Genomic DNA, 18,043 nt, shown 5'->3' on the forward strand with positions numbered 1-18,043 from the left:
CGCGGGGCCTGGCTTCTCCCGGGCACCTCCGCTGCCAGGGCTGAGGCTCCTGCCGAGCAGACCCCAAAGCAGCCTTGCCCCGTGGAAGCCCCTTCCTGCAGGGTGACGGCCTGCGTCCGACGAATCTGGGAGGAGGATCAGAGCAGGACTGGGGCGGGGGGTGGGGATCCCATCTGCCAGAACCCTCAAGTGCCCTTGAGTCCCCAGCAGGGGAGCCGGTGGCACCATGGCGGGGACCCCGATGGTGCTGGGGGGCCTGGGGGCGCCAGCCGACGGGGCCTCTCTCTGGTGCCTCCTCGGCCTCAGAATGAGGCAGCTCAGGCCCTTCCCCCTCCATCAAGACGTGTGGCAGCAGGCTGGACCCAAGGCCGGAGGCTCAGCCACACCCCAAAGGCTGCCGGAGGCCTCGGCCTTCCCTCCAATGCCCCGACCCCCATCCTTTCCGCTGCCCCGCGCCCACCGGCAGTTCTGGGCCCTGCACCCCGCCCTGCCGAGCTGCAGCCCCAGGAGCGGGGACACTGGCGTCCCACTCACAGGGCTCTGCGCAGGGCGGGGCGCTCCAGGGGAAAAGGGCTGCACAGGTGGCATTGGCCCCGTCTGCCCCTGCCCTGCCCGCTCACCTCCACGTGCTCCTGGCCATGGCGAGCCACAGCCTCCTCCTCCGACAGCCCCACACAGCCGTACTCCAGCGGGGTGAAGACGGTCGTGGGGACCTGCAGGTGGATCCAGACTCAGGCAGACTCCTCAGGCCCCACACCCGAGGTCCCACTGCGTGACGTGGACGCAGCGATCACAGGCCCAGCCCCCAGGCGCACTGGCGGCAGGCCACAGACACAGCGGCAGTTCGCTCACCCGTGTCTGGGCCGCACTCTTGAAGCTGAACCACACACCTGTGCTCCCACAAGCGCACACACACAAGCGCACACACAAGCACACACGTGCAGGCACACGCATGCACACGTGTGCGCCCGCCCACACATAGGCACATGGGTGCACACACCCCCCACGCGGCAGAACCAGCCCCGCGGAGCACTCACGTTGTCGTAGTCCATCAGGGCCGCGGACTGGCCGAACAGCCGCTGGGCCAGCAGCCTCCCGGCCATGATGGCCGTGGGCGTCAGCTCGGGCCGCCCCTGAGGGAAGGCCCCAGGGCCAGGTCAGCCCCGTGTCCAGGGAGCCCGTGCAGCCCCCTCGCCCCAGCCAGCCCTCTCTAGCGGGCAGCTCCCTTTCTGAAACCCCCCAACGCCGTTTGCCACAGAGCACAGCGAGGGAAAGCCGTCCCCATGCGAGGTTCGTCCTCCGGGGGCGTCCCACGGCCTCTCCCTCCGGGGCTGCCCTCTGTCCTGCCGGGGAGGGGCCTGGGTGCCACCCGCCCTGGCCGAGAAAGGGGGCTGCCGGTGAGCCGGCTCGTGCCCTCGCTCGCTGGCTGAGGCTTCTTTCTGACCCCCTCCCTCGTGCTGCTGACCTGGGGCAGCCGCCCCCCGACAGCTCACAAGGGATCCTGCTGCCGCTCGCATTAGCTGGAATCCCAGCCAGCGCGGGCCCCCAGAGCATTCCATGTGCTCCCGCCACGCTGCGCGACTGGCACGGCACAGCCCGTGACAAATCCCGAGTCAGATGGTCGCTCTGCCGGAGACCCCTCCGCCCTGCCTCGGGCATTCCTGCACGTGTCCGCCGGGACGGGCTGCCTGTCACCTCTGCGGCAGGAAATGCAGATGTTGTCTGGCATTCCAGAAATGAATAGAGATCCGCAGAGATAAATTCAGGAAAGCAGCCCGTGCATTCCAGCAGGCCTGACTAACCACGGAAACATCCCTGAGCGCAGCACACAGTATCTCATTAAACAATGGCGCCGCCCCACCCACCAGTGCCTCCCAGCCCGTGGAACCACTAATGTTAACTCTTTGCACTGCTCACAACGGCCTTTCCCAAGGAGTCTGCTTAGTTTTTAAGTAAAGAATGCTTTTGGCTGGCCAGGCGCGGTGGCTGACACCTGTGGTTCCAGCTACTCGGGAGGCTGAGGCAGGAGGATCGCTTGAGCCCAGGAGTTTGAGGTTGCTGTGAGCTATGATGACACCACTGCCCTCTACTTGAGGCAACCAAGCAAGACTGTCTCAAAAAAGAATGCCTTTGCGTTTGCCGTATATTTCCGCCAACACAGCTCAAAATATTGCAGTGTCCACCCCGCCGCTACTGGGCCAGGAGCTGGGAGCCGCACGCTCTGCAGCCGGGGAAGTCCGGCTTCGGGAGGCAGGGTGCGTGCAGATGCGAGGTGCTCTCCGGCACGGCACCCGGTCTTAGGGCGCAGCGCCCACGGCATGCCACAGACTTCTGTGATCAGAGACGGTCACGTCCACATGGCCATGGGCAGAGGCTGCACTTGCAGAAATCACGCCAAGCAGCTGCGCTGCCCGGCCCAGGCAGGGGCCTCAGGACAGAGAACACGTGAAGGCGCTCACGTCCGTTCACACAGACAGGCCGACCAGAGGGTCACACACAACCCAGGGGGTCCGCCTGGAACCTCCGAGTGTGACCTTATCTGGAAATAGGGTCTTTGCAGATGCAATTAAGGTAAGGACTAAGACAAGGGCCCACTGGAATTAGGGTGGACCCTAAATCCAACAAGAGGCAGACACCGTGAGACAAGCCGGAGTCGGGGCACGCGGCCACCACTGGGGAGGCGGGAAGGGGCCCCCCTGAGGCTCCTGGGGGAGCGCGGCCCTGCCCACACCGTGACTTCTGACTTCTGTTCTAAGCTCCCCCGTGTGTGGTGACTGGTCACTACAGCCCCAGGACATGAACACTGACAGGAGGCTGAGGCAGGGAGGCCCCCTCAGGCTAGTCTGGCCAGGGACCCCCGAGCCACCCTCCTTGGGATGCGCGGGACACACGCAGGTGGCCAGCTGCTCCTGAGGCTGTGGAGGGGGCGCCTCACGGCCGCCCACGTGGGACTCCTGCTGGGGGCCCGTGGGGGGACGTCCACCAAGGCCTCACAAGGGGGCTGCTGTGGACCCACCGTCCAGGGCAGGGAGTGAGGCAGGAACTGCTACAGGCCCCTGGGGGGCTCCAGGGCCGTGGGGTCCCCAGGTCTGGCCCCCAGCCTGGTCTCCACCCCACGGCGACGGCATGGCGCCCCGTCAGAGGGGATGGGCCTGCGGCAGATCAGAGGGCAGGGCCTGCCACTCGGCCCGTGGGACAGGACAGTCCCAAGGCTGCGCCAGCCGCAGGTCTGAGACTGTGCCTCTAGACCAACTGCGGGGAGGTCGAGGCCTGTTCTGCAAGGCCAACCCACAGCGCCTCCCACAGGGGTCTGCCGACTGTGTTCGCAGCTGTCCCTACGCCGCCCCACAGCCCCCGCCACAGAAGGGCACAGCACTGAGGGAGCGCAGTCCAATGCCACCTCCTCCCGGGACAAGAGCCCTGCCAGCCCCTGGGGTCACTTCTCCCACAGGACCACGGCCCCCAGAGCATGTCCCCAGGCCCAGCTGGGGCGGGTGGGGACACCGGCTCCCGGGGCACAGGCCGTACCTCCGCCACGTCACCTATGGCGTAGATGTGGGGGACGGAGGTGGCGTCCCGGGAGTCCACCAGGATCTTCTGGCTGTCGGGGCTGGTTTTCACCCCAGACTTCTCCAAATTCAGACTTCCGGTTTCCGGAACTCGACCTGGAGGAGACGAAGAGAGGGCGGAAGGGTTTCTGCAGCGGTTCCGACCTAGGCTCCTTCTCGTTAAGCCGGTTCTTAGAAGGTCCACTCAGAACTGGTGGAGTGAGAGGCACCGAGGGTGCCCGGGCTGGGGCCCCGGTGTCTGCCGTGAACGGTCACCGGGCAGCGCGGCCAGTGCAGGGGCCCCGCCCACTGCGAACGCAGCGGCCTCCCGTCCTCTGGCCCCCGGGAAGGAGCAGGCACTTGCCGATGCCGAGACTGCCCGACACCAGAGTGCTGAGCACAGGACTCCAGGACCTTCCCTGTGCCCTGGCCCCAGGCCCTGCCACAGGCCACCAGCGTGACATCGATGCTCTGTGCTGGCTTCATAGGAGAAACCAGCCTTCCACGGGGGCTGTGGGCACCCGGCACTCTGCCCGGCCTCCCTGCAACCCCCGCCCAGCACGATTGGGCACCGAGAGCCATCGGCCCCCAGGCCTCAGAGTCCAGCGGGGCCTCCTCCAAGGCACACCCGATGGCTCTCAATGGCCTCCTCCCTGTCTGGACAAGCTGAGACCGAGGGGCTACGCCCCAGGCCGTACCCCCAGTCGATGCTCAGGTCCTTGGGGTGGTCCTTGCCCAGATGGAGCCTGAAGGTCTCTTTCTATTCGGGGAAGGTGGGCTCACGACCCCTGGCATAGGGCCCAGCGAGCAGGGCCAGGGGCCAGATCCCTGCCGCTCCACACTGCGGCCCCCTGCTGCCCAGCAAACAGCCCCAGCCTGGAGACCCCATGGCCGAGAGAGGAGCTGGGCCAAGGGACAGTGCCTGAGCCACACTGGGCTCATCCCGGGGCACAGCCGCGAGCTGCTCCTGCTCTTGGGTGCAGAGGCCAGGACGGGTAGGGGATGGCCAGTCCTGGGGCCTTGGGCACCGTGGCCTCTGCCAGGCTCCACACAGCCTGGGGCTGGAGGGAGGGCGACACGCGGGCCTTGTTGTGGCCAAGTGGCCAGAGGACCCTTTCTCTCCTGACTCGGAGGGGTGTGGCCACGGCAGCTCTTCCCGCCCACCCCAGGAGGGCAGGGGCAGCGGGCAGCCCCCAGCGGCTCAGGCATGTCCCTGACGGCCAGCGTGACTTGGTGTCAACGGCACAGCCCCACAGCTTGCAGTGGCCTGGACAAACCAGCTTCCTTGCAGCCAGGAAGTGGGTGGTGCCCACCTAAGCATCTGGAAGACGAAGCCCCTGTGAAAGGAAAACCTTAAGTCCCCAGCTGCCGTCCTGGAGCGAGACGTCAAAACACGGAGGCTGCGCTAAGCCGAGCTTCTCAAGTTCGCGGGAGGCCGGCTCCAGCCTCTGCGCTCTGCTCGGCCGCAGCAGTCGGGTGCCAGGCAGGCTGGCACCAGTGGAGGATCTGCCTGGACACAGGCGATGCCAGGCCATGGCAGAGGGAGCCAGGGCCCCATGGCAGAGCCGGGGTTCACAGGAGGAGCCCTTGGGCCCTCCCCAGGCTGGTGCATCAGCTCCGCAGGCCCAGCGCCTCCTGGTGACAGCTCTGTGCTGGGGACAGAGCTGACACTGCATCCGCGCTGTCCCCTGCCCGGCTGGTCCCGGGAGGCCAGGAGCATTTCCTCACGTTCCCCTGGGTAACTCTGGCAACCGTGACCCTTGCAGGTGCTGCCCAAACCCTGCCCCCAGGTCCCAAAGGAAATGAAGAGAAATATAAAAGTAGACACAGGAGACGATAACGCAAGTGTGGAACCGGGTGGCCCGTGCGGCCCATCGCACAGCCGGGACTGCTGGGACGTGCTGTGCGCCACTGGGAGGCTCAGGGGATGCGAAGGAGCCCTGGCGTGAAGAGCCAGGACCCGCTGGAGGGCGGCAGGGGCGGCCTCGTGGCGCGAGCACACCCGGCCTCGCAGGGGCTGCGGCGGCTTCTGGAACGAGCGGTGAGGGAAGAGTGAGCGGCGGCCACAGGCAGCCCGGCCGGCCCGGGAAGGGAGGCCATGGTGTGTGGGGTTTGGAAGCTGCGCCAGTGGGGCCCGGCCAGCGGGACAGAGGGGCCGGCTCCGCCCCAGTGCTCCACACCAGCTGTGACAGGCCCTGCCAGCCAGGATGCTGGGCCCCGAGCCCCCACTGGGGGCCTCACTGAGCAAAGAACCAGGGTGGTGGCCGCAGCAGAGGCAGGGTGGCTCCCGAAGTCCTGTCCCCTCATGCTCAGAGCAGGGTCCAATCCCCTTGCTGGCGCGGAGGGCCCAGTCGGCCTGGCCCCAGCCACCCAGATGGCAGCTGTCGGTCATTCCTGCCTCCTCTGCCGGACACAGGGACGCACAGATGGCCGGCCGCGTGCAGTACCACGGCCTCTCTCATCCCGAGATGGAAAACGCGCATGTCCTCCGATTTCACGCCCGCCTGGGGCACATGTTCCCACCGGCAAAGAGCAGCTGTGAAATGAGGTGAGATTAGGTGCCCGCGGCAGTACGGCAGGGGAGCGAGGGGCCGCGGTCCAGACAGGCGCGGCCAGGCGCGAGGGAGGAAGTGCCGTGCCGGGGACGGGGCGAGGGAGCTCGCGGGGGCTGCCCTGCGAGGCGGCGGGGCTCCGCACACAGGCCTGCATGGCCGCCCGGCCACTGTCCTCACGCCATGTGGCCCCCGGGCCCGCCCTACCACTCACCCTGGCGCAGCACCTTGGACCAAGCAGGCCCACCTTTGCGACTGGACTCGGAGCCCTGAAGCTGGCTGCTTTTTTCTACTTACCATCTTCTTCGTCATTTTTGTTTCCCAATGGCCCCTTCTCAACGAGCCGCAGCCCCCACCGCAGGGCAGGGGTGAGCACAGGCCTGCCGGCCTTGCATCCCAGCCAAGGCTCGGTGTTTGCTGGGTGGCGAATAAGCCCCTGGACCACGAGGTGACAGGATGCTGGCTGCTCACTGTGCCCGCCAGTGCTCACCAGGGACCCGCAGGCCATCCCGATGGTGTCTCACACCGGGGGGCCTCTGGGAGTGGGGCTGGGCCCCCCTGGAGGCAGCGCTGGCCTTTCCTGTTCAAGCCAGCCTGCGTCCACTGCGAAGCGTCCGACACCCTCACGGTGGCTCCCGAAACGCACAGCCGGCCTTGGAGTGCAGTGCAGCCTCCAGCTAGGCGCCCGGGACCCCCGGGAAGGAGGGTGCTCCGTGGTTACCGCTTTAACGACTGTTACCATAAATACAGCCTCGCTGAGGCCGGCACTGGCTAACTCAGACGCACGCGGACGGCACATGATAACACGCATGGCCGCACCTGCTCATCGCCATAGCGTTTTCACCAAGCTTTTACCTTTGATGGGTTTCCAGTGAGTTCTAACCGTAAGCCCTGAGTCTGACTTGGTGACAGACCCAGCGAAGGTCACCGCGGGGGCAGGCCAGCCCCTCGGACACGAGTCTGGACGCGGGATGAGCTGCTGGGCGCCAGGCAGGTCATGGCTCAGGGCCCTGCTGCCCCCGCCCTCGCCAGGCCCCGCCAGGGGCTGGCGCTGCTGTGAGCCAGGGCTGACCCGAGGCTGCTGCGGGAGCAGCAGTGCCCCACGGCCACTCGGAGTGGCGGGAAGGCCACGGCCACCTCTCGGAGTTCGGCAGGTTCCTATGGGAAGAGCCCTGTGAGTGTGAATGTCCACCTTCTTGCCCTCCAAAAGAAAAGAAAAGAAAAGCCCAAACACAGGCAGATTTCAGTGTCTCTCTGTTTTCTTTTTTTGTTGTTGCTGAGACAGGGTCTGGCTCTGCCACCCAGGCTGGAGGGCAGTGGCACAATCAAAGCTCACTGCAGCCCCAAACTCCTGGCCTCAAGGGATCCTCCTGCCTCGGCCTCCTGAGTAGCTGGGACGACAGGTGCAGCCACCACGCCCAGGCAATTTTTTTCATTTTTCTAGAGACAGGGTCTCACTGTGTTGCCCAGGCTGGTCTCAAATCTTCCCACCTCAGCCTCCCAAAGAGCTGGGATGACAGGTGCGAGCCACCGCCCGACCCTTGGGTCTCTCTTGATGTCAATAATTACTGACATCAAAATTGCACTCAAATGAAAAGATGTTAGACCACCAAGGAGGCGCCCCTGAGCCACACCACCTGCACAGGGCCAGCCACTCTACTAGCTCACCCAGGCCAGGTCACCTCTGAGTCCCCACTGGGAAGAACTCAGTGGGCTCCCCGGGGGTTCCCTGGACCAGGCTGCGTCCTGGCTCAGTGACGCCCATCAGCTCCTCTCCAGTGCCCAGCCGGGGGGCACCAGGGCCACCCCTCAGGGCCTCCAGGGGGTGCCAGGCCCCAGCGGCCTCTTCCCTCTTGCGGGGCTCGGAGCACTCCCACCCACGAATTCCCAGCCTTGGGGGCCTGGTTCTGCTTCGACTCCCACCCCGTCTTGCTGCCTGGCACCCACCAGGGGGACACACCGCAGGGCCTTGCGTGGGCCGCATCTGTGGGGGGCAGCCGACAGCAGAATGCAGCTGAGCAAGGATGGTCCCAACCATGCAAACTTGAGCCAGCAGCCCCAGGTGGAGCGGGGAGCCCGGGCTGCAGCCCTCCCTGGGCTGCCCCGCTGCCCCCTGGGTCCTGGGCACCCCAGCCCCCTGGTGCACACGCAGCCGCTCCCAGTGCTGGCCTGTGCGTGGTGTTCCGTGGAAAGCAGGGAGCCAGGTTCTGGGGCCGGGGCGGGGGCCGAGAGGCTCGGAAGTGGGTTTGCACACGGGTGGTGACTCCAAGCCTCTACAACAAAGCCCGAAGAAGAGAAAATGGCTTCAGTGGCCGGGGTAAGATTTGGGCTGGTTCTTCCCCCAGGGCTCACCCACCATACCGCGGGGGCCCGGGCAGGCCTGCGACTGCCCTCTCGGCACTCGGTTGGGGGACAGTGGCTGTCTGGGCCGAGGGTCCTCCAGGCTCGGCGAGGCCCCTCCTGCACACCAGCCCCCCACCCCCGCCGACTGTGGCGAGGACTCCCTGGGCAGGGACAGATGCACCGAGATGTCCGGAGGGGCGGGGATGCCCGGGGGCACGTGACAATCTCAGTGCCTGGTGTCCCATGGCTGTGACCCAGAGGTAGACTGTCCATCCCTTAAAGCCAAATCTAAGCTCAACTGGAGCCTAGAAGCCTCTATGCGGGGAGGCGTCTGCTCAGACGCTGACCCGGGGATTCAGGCCACAACTGGTTAACTCCAGCGAATTCGGGCCCAGCAGCCAGGCTGACTGTCTTCACTCAGCGCTGTAATCGGCACATCTGCAGACAGGAAATCCTCCTCCCTGAAGTTCCCAGTCTATTATCTGAGACACCTGGTGTGGGCGGGTGATTCACAGACAAACAATGAGCCGGGCCCCTGCACAGCAATTAACTGCTTTAACTGCTAACTTGCTTAATCCACCACTGGAGATCAAGGCTGCCGAGGAAGGGGCTCCAGGCCTCCTCCGCTTCCAGGCTGCAGGGCCCACTTCTCGGTGCCAACATCCACCGTCCTGGTGGCTGTGGCGGGACGCGTGGGCAGGGCCAGCATTCGGTGCCACATGGGAGCTCCGAGCAGCACCCGGCCGGTCCGTGTGTCTGTGGGGCATGAGGGGCGTCCTCCCTTTCTCTTTTTAAACACCTGCGAGAGCCCAGCTTGTGTGGACTCAGGACTCCCCGCTCGGGAAGGGCAGGGCCAGCCCCAGGTACTTCATTTGAACCTCCGTGAGCAGAAAGCACGCTGGGTTCCAGGCTTATCAGTAAGAGCCAGCAGAAAACACCCCCAGCGGTGAACCTGGGAAGTGGCTCCTAAATGTTTACAAAACCTGGCTCTCGGCAGCGCAGTCAGCACATGCCGGCAGCCCCCACCCCCCGCAGGCGTGCCAGAAACCGCTGCCGCCCTCGGGAATCAAGGTCAAAGGCCAAGGACTGCGAAAAGCTTCCACCCCCAGCATCAATCAAGCCGGGCAGACTGGGGGATGCTCTTTTTGAAAATACGAAAAATAAAACAGACTCCCAGCGGGGGAGGGAGGGGGTATGCGCCACGGCAGCTCTGCCAGGCAGGGGCCCACCTCGGCCCTGCCAGCCCCCGCCTGGACGCTGGGAGAACCCCGGGCTCCTCGGGGCACAGCCCTGGCCCACGGGGCCGCCGCCATCGCTGTGGGCCAGTGGACGGCGTCTGGCTGCACGGCCAGCTCCTCTGTCCAAAGGAGGGACAAGGGCCCCCTGTACTGATGGGGGGGGGTCCAGAGAGATGTCAGGGGACAAAAGAGGAAGGCTGGGGCGAGTGGGAAGGGAGAAAGTTGTCACCTTGGTGTTCGGAGTGCAGTTTAAGATAATAAACATCAGCACACTTGTGGGTCCAAAACATCACCTAGCCTTGCATAGCGTTTACCACAATGAACTTTCTTAACATTTACTTCCACAATCTGACCGAGAATGTTCCTCCGGGTAACTGACCCCCTGTGGTTCACTCTGGGCCATCTCAGACCCTTTCCCCACGCAGACCTGTTCTCGCACCCCCTACACGAAAGCAAAGGGCCCGCCCCCCGAGACTCGATTTCATTCCCGACGCCACTCATTCCGCGTGGCTTCTGCAGAAGCATCGCTCTGTGATGCAGCTCGCTCCTCTGGGAGCCCCAGGGGACGCCGCACCCTGGCCAGCAAGCCTCAGCGGACACTGATGGGACGGCCCCTCTGGGCGCCCAGTAAAGATGTGCACGATCGGGGGAGGGGCAGAGGGATCAGGGTTCTCGGCCAGGGCTCACGGCAGGGGGACGACTGCCCAGGCTCGGTGCAGAGAGGCCCCGGAGAACCAGAAGTGCTGAGAGAAACCGACACCTTAGTTCTTCCCATGGTCAACGTTCGAGTGGACAGGACAGGCAGGAAAACTAGAAACCAAATCTAGATGACGCAGGTGCCAGGCGGCAGGGACGTCCCGGCAGGTGCACAGCGCGCCCTGAAACACCCTCCCGGATGAGAACCGCAGGCTCCTCACGGGAGCCCATTCGCAGTGGCCACCGCCTCCCAGGTGGCCTGGGACGGGACGGCATCTGGGCCTCTCCTCCCCAGGCCCCCTCAGACAGCCTGGCTGGGGCAGGGGTAGGCCACACTCCCCACCCTTGTCCTGGGGGGCCCAGCCAGAGAGGCAGGGTGTCCGGCGAGGTCAGCCACAGCTACATCTGCTCAACCGCCACCCACAAAGCACTGGCCCCACACGGCAGGCAGGAGGATGAGAGCCGGCGAGAGGCAGCCGACCCACACCTGGCTGGAGAAGGCCCAAGGCCTCTGCCCCACGCTGGATGCCACCTTTGGAATCCTTCGAAGTGTGACTACCGGAAAGGCCAGTGAGACACCCACTCCCAGCACGTGATGGCCTGTAGAGCCCAGAGCGGCCCGTTGGGGGCTGCTGCGAGCCACAAAAAGGCCGGTTAGAACCTTTAACATCTGCATCATGTTTACACGTCGGAAACAGCCAGCTTGTGCGCACTGTGTTGATAGCAGCATTATTTGCAGTAGCCAAGGGTGGCAGTGACCCAAGTGTCCACGGACAGATGAATGCGTAAGCAAAATTATCCAGCCTTAAAAAGGAAGGGAATTCTCACACGTGCATAACATGGCGAACGCTGAGGACATTTTGCTCAGTGAAATAGCTGGTCACAAAAGGACAAATACTGCATGACTCGCTTATGTGAGGTCCCTGGAGCCATCAAATTCATTGGGACAGAAGGTAGAGTGGCGGCTTCCAGGGTCTGGGGGGGGTGGGGAGCTATTCTTTAACAGGGACCGAGTTTCAGCTTCAGAAGATGAGATAGTTCTGGAGATGGGCGGTGGGGACGGTTGCACGGCAATGTCACTGTGCTTAATGTCACTGAGCCGTGCACTTACAAATGCTTAAATTGGTGACGTTTGTTAGATACACATTACCACAGTTTAGAAAGTGCTAAAATCTATATCATTTTTGTGTTAAAAACAACTAGCTTAAAGCTGTAATTCAAAATGTATATTATTATATAAAAACTATACCAAGGCTTAACCCTAGCGGGAAACGCGCGGATTTATGCGCGGACACTGTAACAACAACCCACCAAGGGAGGACGACTAGTCTTTGCTCAGTGGTGACACCTGGCTGGCTTATCTTTGGCTTGTGTTTCCAGAAGGTCCCAGGGCGGCCAACCTGCTGGGGGCCAGAGGACGGGTATCCCCAGGAGGTGATGGGAAGTGGGCCGAAGGTTCCGCCGCAGGGGGACAAGGTTCTGCTGGTCCCCGTGTGCCTCGGGAAGACCAGAGACAGCCCGAGTGTGTGGCTCGGCGCACGCCTACCTATGGCCCACAGGACGGTGTCAAAGGTGTCCGTGTCCTCCTTGCCAGAGGTGCGGTCCTCCCAGGTAACCTGGAGCTGGCCAGTCGGAAGCCTCCTAACTTGGGAGGGGGTGCAGCCCCTCAGGAACCGGGTGCCGTGAGACGCCATGTACTCCGTGACCAGGGAAGACATTTGCTGCAAGACAGGAGAGGACCAGGTGGCAGTGAGATCACCGCCACCGACAGCCGCCGGGGAGGCCCTGCCCCTGCCCTGCTCTCGAAGGCCCCGGCGAGGAGGCAGGAGGGGTCTGTGTGGAAGAGAGGGTGGGGTGCCCACTGCGCCACCATCTGTGCAGAGTGTCGGCCGCACTCTTGGCTCCAAACCCCCAGCCCTGGGCCCTTCGGTCAGGACTTGCTTGGCCTGTGGGTGCCTCTCTAGCTGCCAGTTACCTAAGTCCCCACTAAAGCCGTGGCACGAAGCACTTCCTTCTCCTGGCCCTCTGCCCCACCTGGAAACACGGCGGCAGGTGTGGGCACGGCTGCGGGGCAGAGGGTGCTGCTCCTGCCTGTCGCCCGGTAGGCCCCGTGCCCCTGTCCAGCTGCAGCCGGGGCCCCATTCTCCAGGACACTGGGGTCCGCACAGGCCAGCAGTGTCAGGAGGAAACAGTCACCACTTAAATTCTCTGACGCCCGTCCGGGCGAGCCAGCTGGCTCTGGGCCGCGTGCGCAGGTCCCCCCCAGACCACGGGGACAGTGTCCGGGCATCGCTGGCAGAGGCACCGCCGTGCAGGCTGCAGGTCCCTCCCGCATCCCTCTGGAAGCCCAGTGGGCTCTGACGTCCTGGTCCCTGAGGGGGAACCACTGGGGGGCCATTGTCCCCAGCCTAAAGTCCTCCTGTGTTCCCATCGGGCAGCCTCCGCCCTGGCATGGCCCTCGCCCCTGCAGGCCCCTCCCCCTCCTGGGCCCCGTCTTCTCCTGTGTCGGGCCGCACAGCCTCCTCCGCCCGCCGCCGGCGCCGCAGAGGTCTGCCCAGACCGTGTCCGAGCCACGGGGCTCTGTGCGTGTGCACTGAGGGAGGTGACAGCCGTGTGCCATGGCTTTAGGACGGAGGGACACGTCTCTGAGTTGGCCCAGACTGGGGGTGGAGTCAGGGGTCTGGAGACAGCAGGTCCAGCCCCCCTACCTGTGGGCGACCTCGCCAGGCCTCTGCGAGCTGAGGGCCAACTGTGGGCCTGGGTCAGGCCCTGCAGACCTGCAGCTCCGCCACACAACGGGCCTTCCTCTGTGGGGGTCATGGGGAGTTTGACTCCCTGCCCCACGACAATACAAAGTTCAATTTTAACAGGCAACTTTTCCTTGAAGAGTTTTTAGTTAAAAAAAAAAAAGAGGCCAGGTGCGGTGGCTCACATCTGTAATCTCCTGACACTCTGGGAGGCCAAGGCAAAGGATCGTGTGAGCCCAGGAGTTTGAGGTTACAGTGAGCTGATGACACCACTGCACCCTACCGGGGCTGACAGAGTGACATTCTGTCTTAAAGGAAAAAAAAAAAAAAGAAAATAAAATCTCAGGCCGGGCACAGTGGCTCACACCTGTAATCCCAGCACTTTGGGAGGCCAAGATGGGAGGATCGCTTGAGGCCAGGAGTTCAAGACTAGTCTGAGCAACATAGTAAGACCCTGTCTCTACAAAAAATACAAAAATTAGCCAGGCACAGTGGTGTGCGCCTTAGTCCCACCTACTCAAGAGGCCGAGGCAGGAGGATCGCTTAAGCCCAGGAGTTTGAGGCTGCAGTGAGCTAGGCTGATGCCACGGCACTCCAGCCTGGGTGACAGAGCAAGACTCTGTCTCTAAATAGGAAAAAAAAAAAAAAAAGAAAAAAGAAAATGAAAATCTCCATGGCTCCAATCACAGGGCTCGTCCTGCCATCTGGCCTCGGGTGAGGACCGCTGCAAACCCATGCACCTCCACGAGGACCTGCGTGGACACCACGAGCCCGAGCCTCTGACCTCTGGCCCCTGGCGGCTGTCAGGACAGCAGACCCACAGGCTCGCCTGGAGCCCGTGTGCCCCTGCGCCACTCACCCGGCTCACACGTGGCCTCCTATTTCCCCCCGCGGGACCCCAGGGGCCTCGGCAAGGAGGCGGCAGAGTTGGGGGTCTCTGAAGTGAGGCCAATGCTTCTGCGACACATGCTGCCACTTGCTAACGGGGTGACGGGGGTGGGGAGACCCAGCCTACATGGGAGGCTGGGCTGGGTGTCCCATGGTGGCCCTTCACTGTCCCTTCTGTTGGCGGGAGGGGTGTCTGTGTGGCCCGCCCGCTGCCCTTCCTCCCTTGCTCCGGCTGCATGCTTTCACATTTCCTGGGCAATCTCCTGGTCCGGCTCAGGGGACTGTTCCTAAAGATTCAGGCCTCAGCCCAGCCCACGCACCCGCACCTGCCTCGGCCAGGCAGCGGGTAGACAGGAGCAGAGCCACAGGGCGGGCTCGGGAGCTTCTTGCACTACCTGGTCAAAGCCGCGGAGAGGGATGCTGCGTATCATGACAGTGGTGTCCAGCCCGATCCCGGTGAGGAAGCCGGCACACTCCAGGGCCACATCTGGGTGCAGACTGAGGAACGCTAACAGACGGTGCTTCGCGAGTGCAGGGGCGAGACCCCAGAGCCCTGCGCTGGCAGCCCACGCCCACCCTCCTGCGGCCGGCCCCAGAGGAGGCTCCCAGCCCGAGACCCCCACTGCCAGCCCCTCAGTGCGTGGCCGGGGGTGAGGGCTGTGCCAGCCCGAGCAGGGGCTCCCTGAGCAGCACCACTGGCCAGGCCTGCACGGGGCACCTGTCCCAGCTCTGGAGTTCATCTCAGCCTCCGGGGCCAGGCCTGTGACCTGGAAGGGTCCGCCCCGCCCAGACTCAGTGGGAGACCTTCAGCCAGGCAAGGCTGGAGGCAGCTGCATCGACCTGTGCTCTCAGCTGGCGGCCTGCAGCTTTCATCTGCCCCCGGATGTCCCCTCTCCTGACCCCAGGCCTCCTCCCCTGACCCACCGGGTCTGACTGCTCCTTCTGCAGGAGCGGGACCGGAGCCGCTGCCCTCATGGGAGGCCGGCCCAGCTGCCTCACGGCTGTGCCCGGCTGCACTGGTGGCTCGGCCGTCTCAGCGTGCGGCTCAGGAAGAGCCTCCAGGAAGCCCTGGCCCCAGAGGTCAGACTCGAGTTGTCCCCAGGGCACAGGCCCTCCACCCCCAGAGGTCCCGTAAGTGCCTGCCGGGAGGGAAGGTGGTGAGGGGCACCTAGGGAGGGAGCGTCCACGACCCAGGCTGCCGCCCACACACCAGCAAAGGATACAGCTGGCCCCGACCACCAACCTGCCAGAGAGAGACAGAGAGCGAGGTGAGCACCGTGTGGACGAGTTGGGGATGACGGAGGGGGACCTTCGCGGCAGGCGCCCACTCAGCGTGTGAGCACGGAGGCCGACTGTGCAAACAGGCTGCCCCCGCTGCAAAGCCCGCTTTTCGGAGGGTCCAGCTGTGACACACAACATGACAGACAGTAGCCTCGTGGGCGTGTGGTCAGTGACAAGTGGCACCTGTCCCCTGGAAGGCCTGTTGGAGAAGCACAGGGCCTGCCCTCTGCCCCTCGGGCCTCCGGGGCCAGGATGGGAACGGAGACCCTGCAGGAAAGTGACGGCATGGACCACGGGGGGCTCCTTGGAAAGTCATCCGAGAGCAGAACACTCTGGGACCACGGACGGCCAGGCTGGAGGCCACACCTGCCCGCCCAGCCCTGCCACACCCAGCGCAGGGGGCAGGGAGGCAGCACAGGACCAGGTGACTGCAGAGCCTCTGGAAACGTCGTCCCAGTAGTGCAAATGCCCTGCTGTTGTTCAGCGCCACACTCCACATGCGTGCACACACATCACACTCATGGGCACGCACACACTCCACATGGGCACACACATCACACTCATGGGCACGCACACACTCTCACATGGGCACACACATCACACTCATGGGCACGCACACACTCCACATGCGTGCACACACATCACACTCATGGACACGCACACACTCCACATGGGCACACACATCACACTCATGGGCACGCACACACTCCACATGGGCACACACATCACACTCATGGGCACGCACACACTCCACATGCGTGCACACACATCACACTCATGGGCACGCACACACTCCACATGCGTGCACACACATCACACTCATGGGCACGCACACACTCTCACATGGGCACACACATCACACTCATGGGCACGCACACACTCTCACATGGGCACACACATCACACTCATGGGCACGCACACACTCTCACATGGGCACGCACACACACTCATGGGCACGCACACACTCCACATGCGTTCACACACATCACACTCATGGGCACGCACACACTCTCACATGGGCACGCACACACACTCATGCGTGCACACACATCACACTCATGGGCACGCACACACACTCACATGGGCACACACATCACACTCATGGGCACGCACACACTCCACATGCGTGCACACACATCACACTCATGGGCACGCACACACTCTCACATGGGCACACACATCACACTCATGCGTGCACACACATCACACTCATGGGCAAGCACATACTCCACATGCGTGCACACACATCACACTCATGGGCACGCACACACTCCACATGCGTGCACACACATCGCACTCATGGGCACGCACACACTCCACATGCGTGCACACACATCGCACTCATGGGCACGCACACACTCCACATGCGTGCACACACATCGCACTCATGGGCACGCACACACTCCACATGCGTGCACACACATCGCACTCATGGGCATGCACACACTCCACATGCGTTCACACACATCGCACTCATGGGCACGCACACACTCTCACATGGGCACACACATCACACTCATGGGCATGCACACACTCCACATGCGTGCACACACATCACACTCATGGGCACGCACACACTCCACATGGGCACGCACACACATCACACTCATGGGCATGCACACACTCCACATGCGTTCACACACATCACACTCATGGGCACGCACACACTCTCACATGGGCACGCACACACATCACACTCATGGGCATGCACACACTCCACATGCGTGCACACACATCACACTCATGGGCACGCACACACTCCACATGCGTGCACACACATCGCACTCATGGGCACGCACACACTCCACATGGGCACACACATCACACTCATGGGCACGCACACACTCTCACATGGGCACACACATCACACTCATGGGCACGCACACACTCCACATGCGTGCACACACATCACACTCATGGGCACGCACACACTCCACATGGGCACACACATCACACTCATGGGCACGCACACACTCTCACATGGGCACGCACACACACTCATGGGCACGCACACACACTCATGGGCACACACATCACACTCATGGGCACGCACACACTCTCACATGGGCACACACACACACACTCATGGGCACACACATCGCACTCATGGGCACGCACACACACTCATGGGCACGCACACACTCTCACATGGGCACACACACTGATGGGCACGCACACACTCTCACATGGGCACACACACACACTCATGGGCACGCACACACACTCATGGGCACGCACACACTCTCACATGGGCACACACACACACTCATGGGCACACACACACTCATGGGCACGCACACACACTCATGGGCACGCACACACTCTCACATGGGCACACACACACACTCATGGGCACACACATCACACTCATGGGCACGCACACACACTCATGGGCACGCACACACTCTCACATGGGCACACACACACTGATGGGCACGCACACACTCTCACATGGGCACGCACACACACTCATGGGCACGCACACACTCTCACATGGGCACACACACACTCATGGGCACACACACACACTCATGGGCACGCACACACTCTCACATGGGCACACACACACACTCATGGGCACACACATCGCACTCATGGGCACGCACACACACTCATGGGCACGCACACACTCTCACATGGGCACGCACACACACTCATGGGCACGCACACACTCTCACATGGGCACACACATCACACTCATGGGCACGCACACACTCTCACATGGGCACACACATCACACTCATGGGCAC

The 18,043-nt window shown here is 63.3% G+C and overlaps 1 protein-coding gene across 5 annotated transcripts in view; it reads right to left on the bottom strand.

The window, feature by feature from the left end:
• TXNRD2 (thioredoxin reductase 2) overlaps positions 1-18,043 on the bottom strand; it is a 48,087-nt gene that overhangs the window by 6,414 nt on the left and 23,630 nt on the right. For all 5 annotated transcript variants that reach the window (XR_011236517.1, XR_011236518.1, XM_069496784.1 and 2 more), the window contains exons 9-14: positions 15,236-15,255; positions 14,408-14,499; positions 11,924-12,098; positions 3,529-3,665; positions 1,038-1,133; positions 621-713 (exon numbers count right to left, since the gene is read on the bottom strand). Coding sequence is in view for 3 of the 5 variants with exons in the window: in XM_069496784.1 (XP_069352885.1) it covers positions 621-713; positions 1,038-1,133; positions 3,529-3,665; positions 11,924-12,098; positions 14,408-14,499; positions 15,236-15,255 (613 nt within the window). In the remaining 2 variants the exon portion in view is untranslated. The remainder of the gene's footprint in view (positions 1-620; positions 714-1,037; positions 1,134-3,528; positions 3,666-11,923; positions 12,099-14,407; positions 14,500-15,235; positions 15,256-18,043) is intronic.

The sequence above is a fragment of the Eulemur rufifrons genome, chromosome 21 (assembly GCF_041146395.1).
Source record: "Eulemur rufifrons isolate Redbay chromosome 21, OSU_ERuf_1, whole genome shotgun sequence".
Classification (NCBI taxonomy): Eukaryota; Metazoa; Chordata; class Mammalia; order Primates; family Lemuridae; genus Eulemur; species Eulemur rufifrons.